This window comes from Scomber scombrus, chromosome 2 (assembly GCF_963691925.1).
Source record: "Scomber scombrus chromosome 2, fScoSco1.1, whole genome shotgun sequence".
NCBI classification, from domain to species: Eukaryota; Metazoa; Chordata; class Actinopteri; order Scombriformes; family Scombridae; genus Scomber; species Scomber scombrus.
Window position 1 is genome coordinate 10,361,666 of NC_084971.1, and position 9,475 is coordinate 10,371,140.

Here is a 9,475-nt window from a genome sequence, read left to right on the forward strand (position 1 = left end):
TTGTGTTCAACAGTTAAAGGATTACACATTTAATCCCTTAACAAGCAGTTGTAGTGGATATTTCCAAAGAGACCAAAACAACAGTCTGAATTTTAAATGAAATGTGAATAAAACGATGAACATGACTTATGAATGGTGCAGCCATAAAAACATGTAAGTCTTGGGTTTGAATATTTCACTCAGTACAGACCTAAACATCATATAGCATCAATGAAGTGGAACAAGATGGAGCTACACATAAGATGAGAACTATATATATATATATATATATATATATATATATATATGCTGCATTATTATAATAACCTCAATGCTACTTATGGTGAAACAAAAATGGTTAACTGGGTGAATTTGTTATTATATTTCCTGACCAAATATGTGTCCTGTTAGTAAGGATAACGTTTTCAAAACCTTAATAATAAAGCAAAACATCAGTTAAAAACATAACATTTAAAAATTCTCATCAAATAAAACATTATAGAGACTTTCAGCTTTATGTCTAATCAGGATTTTCCAATGGGGGTGAGGGGTTACATTACATTTATTATCATTATCATGAACTCAGTATTTTGTTAAATCCTGGCTGCAGCCCTGATAAAGGATGTAGTGTGATGTCATGTACAAATAAGTAGGACCATTACATAATGTACTGTTATGTATCAATATTAATCAATAGTCAAGAGGCTGACACAAGACACGAGCTACAGCCAACCATGGACTTCATGTATGTTGTGTGTCGCCCTGCAGAGTCCCAGCCTCACACAGCCACTGTCGTCCACACACACGGACCTGACACTTGGCAGCCAGCAGGCTCCACCAGCGGGCTCCGTCAGGTGGAAGACGGCGGCGTCTCTCTCGCTTCCTGGTTCCTAAAGAGGAGTCGCTGTGACATCTAGCAGACAGAGCGACTGAAATCCTGACACTTTGGATTTAACAAAACAAAACAAAACAAACGGTGTGACCGTACACGGACCGGTCCGATCTGCTTGTTTGGTGTCAGATTTTGGTTTTCCGGACGGACTGAGCTCCAGAGCTTCGGACGCCGCTGGTTCCTGTTGAGTCCCGATTCTCTGCATCTTAGCATGGGCGGCTGGTCGGTTTGCAGATAAACAGCGAGTGAGTCACAATATGGTCTCGTTGGGTTTTTTTTTATTATTAGACCATAATAGCGCCCATGGGTGTGTGAGCATCAAGATAAACGTGATAGATGGAGGCAAAAAAAAAAAATGCTCTGACAAGTTTGTATGAGGCTCAATCTGCGTCAGTCTGCAGTGTGAACCAGAATGGATCAATACATCAACAGCAGCCAATCAGTTTGCCAATCAGTTATTGCTCTACTATTATATTATGCTAATCGAAATCTTACAGACCTCGATCAGTTGGATTTTTGCCAGTTTGACAACCGCTTTATTAATGAAAACAATCATTGCTCAATAGCATGGACACAGTTACAGTCGCTATAATTATAATACAAACCAAAACAAATTGTCCTGTAACACAATCTGACCTTGTTGCCATGCTGGATACTGTTTTGTTTTTGTTTTTTTAATATATATGTATGCCTCCCAAAATAACAGGGACATTATATAATACAGGAAACCCAATGTAACCCAGAGACATATTCTATAATCTCTGACATGCTTGAATCACTGCTTACCCCGTTTTGCTTGTGACCTGTGACCCCTTGAAGACAAGCTATGTTTACTTTATGACCCCTTGTGACCAGTTGCATAAGTCTATGTTGATACCAGTTCCCCTGAGGACATTGTAGAATCCGCAGCATGTAAAAGTGCCCACTAAAGATAGAAATCAAAGATTAAGATGTTATTTTCTTAATTCCTCTCTTTTTTATGACCCCTCAGAATCATCTTGAGACCTCTTGTGTGGTGAACCACACAAGTTTGGAATAGAATTTTTTTTGTATTTTTTAAATGCATCCAATGAATGTTTGAGGCCTTGATAGATGTAAGAACAGTTTTGTGTCAGGCTGTGGCGATTGACTTGATGCACTTGCCTCCCGTCAGCTGAGTGGCACCAGTGATGGGGCCTCAAAGGATTCGGTTGCCCTGGGCGCACTGCCAGGACAGCAGATCACCTGGTCCGGAACAGGACAGAGAGAAGCGCTGGGCTGAGCTGTTCGATGAGCTGGATCTCAACAAAGATGGACGCATCGACATCCTTGAACTGCGGATAGGGCTGGCAGGCCGAGGGATATCTAGAGCCTCCTTGCAGAGGGTAAGACAGACATCACACACAGAAAAATATGAAAGCTAATAAACACACAGACACAGTCAGTTAAAACAATCAGGCGTCAGCAGATGAGTCAGATGAGCCGCTCTGTTAATGACCCATCTGGCCATCCGAGCAGGTGGACGTCTGGCTGGACCAGCATCTCTGAAATAGACTGCAGCTAGAGTGATAACATATCGGCTGAAATCCATCATCTAGTCTCCACTTTGGTTTGCAAGGTGTGTTAGATTACTCAGCAGGACTGGTCTTTGTGTTTGGCCAGCGTCATAGAGGAGAGTACGGGGCACAGGTTGTGACTTTGTAACATAGCTTTGTTGCTTTTCTGGTGTGTTCGCAGCCATTTGTTGACAGACAGCCATTGTTTAAATCCTATCCTATGGTTTAACTTGTTATACATACAGTATGTCTCTCTATGTGTCCACATGAGGATGTGTGTGTGTGTGTGAGAGAGAGAGAGGGGGAGAGGGAGAGGGAGTGTTTTCAGGGATTTCCTTCTCTATTAATAAAACAGAGTACTTTCCTTTCCTCATCAAAAATTCACTGAAGGCCTGTGAGATCCTTCCAGTTTTTCACTGTGTAAAACTCTCCTGTTCCTTCTGATCTGCTGTGTTGGTGTTTGTGCAACAGTAGCATCCAAGAGTATCAACATCATAACTTTATTGTGTATACACAATCTGTCTCTTCTCGGTCTATCTGTGACTGTTTGTTGTCGCAGAAGGTGTGAGGGTCATCCAGTAGGCTTGCCTTCACTTTCTCCTATCCTGCTTCTCCCTCTCTCTCCTCTCTGTGTGAGTTTCTGCGTGTGTCAAGGGAAACATGTGGTCTATTTTGGTAGAAGGAGCAGGACTTTGTAAGATGAGCATGGTAACCTTTTGCTCGGTTCCTCACTTGATTGCTTTTCACATATAGATCATTGTCCAACATGTCAACCTTTTCTTTTGCACCATTTCTTATTGGTAGTGTTTATATTTTAATTTTCACGGAACAACCTGCTGTTATTTTTATGTTTTTTATAAACTCCACTTAGTAATCTGTAGTGTAGTCCAAACTTTCTGACGTTTTCTAAATAATCCTGGATCAGGTGAAAAACATCTGTTTTTAAAGGTCATTAATCATTAATGACAGTCTGATTATTCAGATTGGCATTTAGTGCAGTTAATTCAAGTCTACTCTTAATGGCTCTTACATATTGATACGCAGACATGATTGACATTGTGTATAACAATGACATTGTAATACATCATATATCATAATACATCATAATACAGACCATATAACCTCATTGTGCATTTAATATACTTTTGTGACATACTTTTTTAAATGTAGTTCATTCCTCAACTTCACAACATGTTTTAGCGTTATTTGTCTAACAGATGGCAAGGTAGAGGTGTGTTTAAAGACAGCAAGCCTTGACTCTGTAATCTTGATCTTGTTGTATTTCACAGCTATCTGGGTCACCTCTGTTGTATTTACACTGATAGACTGGAACAAACTCAGGCTGTTGAAGAGAATCATTCACAGACTGCATTTACTTTAATCACCCGTAACATCATGTGTTCATTCATATACTGTACAATGTTTCTGGTGTGGACAGGCTGAAAAAAATCATTTGTCAAATCAATTATGAGGGGATTAACAGCTCTCGGAACAGTACGAAACAGGCATATTTGAGTTTCTGACTTACTGCAGTTTATAACCTACCTTGTGACAGATTGTAACTTTTTTGGACAATGTCGAATGTTCAGATGATTGTTTTTTATTGCCCTGGCTGTCTCTGCTTTCAGTTGGTGGACGCAGGGGACACCAACCAGGATGGAGTACTGGACTTTGAAGAATTCACCCAGTATCTTCGCATGCATGAAAAAGAGCTCAAAATTATGTTTCGCAGCCTGGACAAGAACAACGATGGTCTGTAGCAGCCCAAAGAAAAAAACTGAAATAATAATAATAATAACGGAAATAAAATGATGAGTTCAAAATGTTCAGATTGAGATCATTTTCCCAAATATGCTAATTTTTCTCTATTTTACTGTGGGTGGATATTTGCAGGTGAGATTGATGCAGCAGAGATCCAGCACTCTCTACGTGCCATCGGTGTGAACATTAGTCTCGAGGCTGCTACCAGGATTTTACAAAGGTCTGTTATCAATTTGTCAATGTCTTATATCACTTCATATTAGCATCAGAATTATCTGGAAGTGATTTATCTGAAGATCTGACCATCCACAGAATATTAAAACCTTGCATGGTAGGCTGAAGGTTAAGTGTTGTAAAAAACAAAACAAAAAAAACCCAATTATTGTTCCCTTGTGTTTGATAGTGACAGCAGTTTTGGCCTTGACCCCCTCGTAATTATCTAGTAGAGTATTGCTAATTGATGGAGAGCCCTTCTTAATTCTCTAGTAGAATCACACAAATTGGATGTCGATATAATGCCTGTCAACCTGGCCTTGACTCACTCTTGGGTCTCTAGTAGATCTAAGCATGATCTGAGCAGCTAAATCTGGCACATGACCTTGGCAGGGAAAGTGCTGACATCAGTAAGACTGGTACCGGGGGGGTGTAGTGTTAGCACTTATGAAAGGTATAACACCACCGTTAAGAGGCTATAATGGGGTGCCCACGGTGGAATAAAAAACTTAAGTGTGAGAAAGTTTCCTCAGTCTGATCCTGGGGTCTGACTTGGGCTTTGTTCCTGTTTGTGAATATAGCTCTAATAGCACCGAACTTTGACTATCTCCAATTACTGTTTTTGAGCAACTTTGAGACTTCAATTAGTTGTTTCAGTTGAGTTTTAGTTAAGTGTTGGTGACGAGTCCAGGTACATCATCTGGGCCTGATCTGGACTTTTGACACACCAACAATTGAGGCTGATAGTTTTTAATGTTTTTAAACTTGAGTTTAACACCTTAGCCAATCCAAAGACTTAGATACTCAGTGACTTTAGATACTTCTGAGCTTTGTATCTTGATATAAGTCAATGTGTCACTGTTTAGAGGTCAATTTGTGTTCTTTTACTTAAGAGCATGTGCCATGTTTCCTACTTTTGTGTCTTAAACTTAACTTTTGTTTTGCACATTCAGTTCCTCTGTTGGGTTAGATTGTGGTAAACCAAGATTCGTCTTCTCATGCTTTGTTGTCAAGCTTTATGGCACTGAAGGACTCCTTTTTGCTATTTTGAAACACGGAATTTATCCCTACCTTCACTAACCTTAAAGTTATAGATGAATAATTCTACTTCTTTGTTTCTTGTTTATGTGTTTGTTCCTCAGTATTGACAAGGATGGTACCATGACCATTGACTGGACTGAGTGGCGTGACTACTTCCTGTTTAACCCCCTCACTAACATGGAGGATGTGGCACGCTACTGGAAACGTTCAATGGTGAGGTCACACACCTTCAACAACCAAGAACAGCATTGTGTGTCTCTAAATAACGATATGGTTGGATTGAAGGATCAGTTGCTTGGGTTTGATTTGTGTAAAACCTTTTTGATGTTTCAATTTTTTATTTCTTCCTCTCTGCTCTTTATTAACCCCATACCGCTCACTATGGTTTCAGTAGATGTTGGATACCGGTGAGCAGCTGACAATCCCAGATGAATTCTCAGAGGAGGAGAAGAAGTCTGGCTATGTGTGGCGGCAGCTAATGGCCGGAGCCTTGGCTGGATCTGTATCTCGGACTGGAACTGCCCCCTTAGACCGCCTCAAAGTTTTTCGGCAGGTCAGTCAGGAACAGTTGTGATTTCAGATTATATCAGCCTGAACCTAGTCATTATTAAAGAGTCGCTGCTTATATCTGAACGTTTTCTGTTCATCTATAGCCCTGTTCACACCTGGCATAAATTATTACTTACATCAGTTGAATTGGTAGTTCTTCAGTGTGGCCCAGGAAACATTTGCATACACACTGCTAGAAGAATGTAGCCATCTGCTTCCCAGTCCACCTCTGAATGTGGTCTGAGTGATCAGATCTCAGTGTGTCCACAACAAGTCTTGGGTGTGTTCAAACCTGTCTACTTGTGATTGGATCATCCAAGATTAATTTTAATGCCAGGTGTGAACAGGACCTAGTGGCAGGGAGCCTTTTGTTGAACTTTTTAATCAGCCACTCCCCAACTATTACTGCATCTCACAAAGTGATTACTTTCTTGTTTGGTCTGCCAGGTTCATGGTTCGTCTACTTTTAAAGGGAACGTGCTGAGCGGTTTTCAGTACATGGTCAAAGAGGGAGGGGTGCGGTCATTGTGGAGGGGAAATGGAATCAATGTGCTTAAAATTGCCCCTGAGACTGCTATCAAGTTTACAGCTTATGAAAAGGTGGAGTAGACTTGAGACCTTCCCTCACTGTTTTGTTTTTCTGCACCTCTGAACATCCACACATCTTTGATCTCTCCCATAATTTTTCACCCTTCTAATGATCTCTTATTCTATAGTTCAGCTTTTTGGGAAATATGCTTATTTCTTGTGGGGAGTTAGTTATAAGACTGATACCGCTCTCATTCATGTGTTTTGTGTGTCTGTTGGGACAATTTCTTAACCAAGAGCAGTGACTTCCTGGAGTCTTGTTGTCATGGTGAGGATTCCATGCCTTTAGGAAGTTACAGGACTTCCAGTCAAGAAAAAGTCAGACACAACCCCTCATAACACCCCAACTTGTCATTTTACACTTAGTTGTAACTAAGGCTACTGCTGGCTTTAGCTTCATATTTATCATACTGACATGAGAGTGGTATCTCGTCTCGTCAACGCTCATTAACATTTGTGTATAATTACAAATTTCTTGGAATTATGTTTACTTTATTTCCTTTGCTCTGTTAACTCTGTATAGATCAAGTATATGATGCGTGACAATCATGATTCAAAAAGTCTGAGGATTCATGAGAGGTTTGTTGCCGGATCCTTGGCTGGGGCGATAGCTCAGACAGCCATCTACCCAATGGAGGTAATATCAGGGTAAAACATAAAATATTCATATAGCATCAAGAAAACACACTTTTTGATTTGGCATCACCAGTGAACTGACGTTTCTGTTTCTGTTCCTCCTTCTCTCATCTTTGTTTTCCTGGCAGGTACTGAAGACTCGTCTCACACTAAGGAAAACGGGCCAATACTCAGGAATAATAGACTGTGCCAAGCAGATCCTGCAGAGGGAAGGGGTCATGGCTTTCTATAAGGGCTATGTACCCAACTTGTTGGGTATCGTCCCTTACGCTGGTATCGACCTGGCTGTCTATGAGGTTAGAGGGACACAGTTCTTACAACACGTATCTCCTCTGTGTGCACTTTCTTCTCACTCGCTGTGTTCCCCTAGACTCTGAAGTTTTCCTGGCTGAACAGGAACAAAGGTTTAGCCGACCCAGGGGTGATGGTGCTGGTTGGCTGCGGTGCCATCTCCAGCACCTGTGGACAGCTGGCAAGTTACCCACTGGCGCTGATCCGCACCCGAATGCAAGCACAAGGTCAGAATACATGTACTTATACAAATATGGATGAAGATGAATGAAAAGTTGGAAGGAAAATCATAATAATGGTTGGTGAAGAAGGCCAGAAAAGTAGCAAAAGATCAGATGTTGCACACTGTCAATACAGTGTATATGAATATGAATTTGAGATTGTGGTTGAAAAGTTAGAAAAAGCTGGTGGACATTGAGTTAAGGAAAATAGTAGTGATATGATGCCAGATATTTTCCTTTTATAATACATCAAATGCCAGATTGTTTACCACATTTTAATGAGCTAAAAAAGCAAAACCACCAGAATAACACCACAATAAGACAACAAGAGAGACTATCTGAATGAACCACAACTTATTTCCAGCACTCATCTCTTTCTCTCCACTCAGCTTTAGAAAAGGGAGCCCCTATGCCATCTTGGTGGGCCTTGATTCACAACATTGTGTCTAAGGAGGGAGTGTTCGGACTTTATAGAGGAATTTCCCCCAACTTGCTTAAAGTCATCCCTGCTGTCAGCGTGTCATACGTCGCCTACGAATACACAAGGATCGTCCTGGGAGTGGACGTTGAGGGTAGGAGGGGAGAGAGAGGGAAACGGTAGCAAAAAGGATGGACGGTTTGGTGTGGCTTTTAACAACAAGCATGCACAGATCTGTTGGCAGTGCATGAGGAAACGGGCCTCGACTGTGGATGAATACATGGTCCTGTGATCGTAAGTCCTGAGTTTTCAGAATGAAGATAATGGAATGGACAATAAACCATGGAGGGAAAGGAGAAAACGTTATTGTGAAAACCTCACATTTGGATGACCTCACCTGACTTGGCAGCTGCTGTGAAGAGTTTCACATGTGATGTATTGCATTACAATGCATGTGTGAAAGCTAACCAACTAGTCTCCTGCTACTGCATTTACTTGAACAGATGAAGACTTGCATGAACTTGCCTGAGAAGCAACAGGTAAAAGGTGAAAGCAAACTTGGAAGCCATGTTACATCCCTGACGCAAGGGGATTATATAACTTTGTTTTCCCTCACAGGTGAAATGTAGAGAAGATAGAGGACTGATCAATTTCCTGTTCTCTAAGTGAGGCAATCATGACGTCGCTGCGCAACGGTGGAGTTACAGAGTGACATGTCTTCAGAAAATGTTACAAATACTAAAGTACAGGAATAATGATCAAACAACAGACAATTGCTGAACGTAACTCTTGGATAATGACTGAAATGGTGGATGGTGAAAAGAATAATAGGCACTGTCAATCATCTCTTTCCTGGAAGGGTTATTACTGAGTATAGCACACCAAAGGAGTTCATATTTATACAGGCTGCCAAAGCCATGTCTAGACGCACAAAAGGCTCATTTTCATGAGCGTTGCTGAGAAGAGTGTTTGTGTTATCTTTTAAAAACACTACAGTGTCCAGTGCCACATAGCCTTTACATTATCATAATATATGTGCACAATGTACAGGTTTAACACTATGAGTTCACTTGATCTGTATCAAGAAACAACAAGAAATATGAGATTTAATGCCAGTGAACATTTGTGATGTTTCAGTATTTATTAAGGGAGCTTGCTAATAAATGGATGTATGGTGCTACTTTTGCTAAATAAATGCAACTGATTTCGGAAGGAATTTCCATTTTATTTAACAAATGTTTATAACCAGTCGCTTTCTGTAGACCTTACAGCCAAATGAAAGCACTGCTAATAATAAGAACATAATATTCTTACTGTAGCTACTGCTACACTGCTACTAAACCCTGTAGGG

General features: G+C 40.7%; 1 protein-coding gene across 1 annotated transcript; it reads left to right on the forward strand.

The window, feature by feature from the left end:
• Positions 1-1,026: 1,026 nt before the first annotated feature.
• Positions 1,027-9,330, forward strand: slc25a23a (solute carrier family 25 member 23a). The gene is made up of 11 exons (XM_062428788.1): positions 1,027-1,116; positions 2,025-2,235; positions 4,035-4,158; positions 4,300-4,387; positions 5,523-5,634; positions 5,816-5,974; positions 6,418-6,570; positions 7,082-7,195; positions 7,323-7,490; positions 7,565-7,712; positions 8,096-9,330. Exons 2-11 carry the CDS (start codon positions 2,041-2,043, stop codon positions 8,305-8,307), a joined length of 1,473 nt encoding a protein of 490 aa, XP_062284772.1. The 5' UTR covers positions 1,027-1,116; positions 2,025-2,040; the 3' UTR covers positions 8,308-9,330.
• The last annotated feature ends 145 nt before the right edge of the window (positions 9,331-9,475 follow it).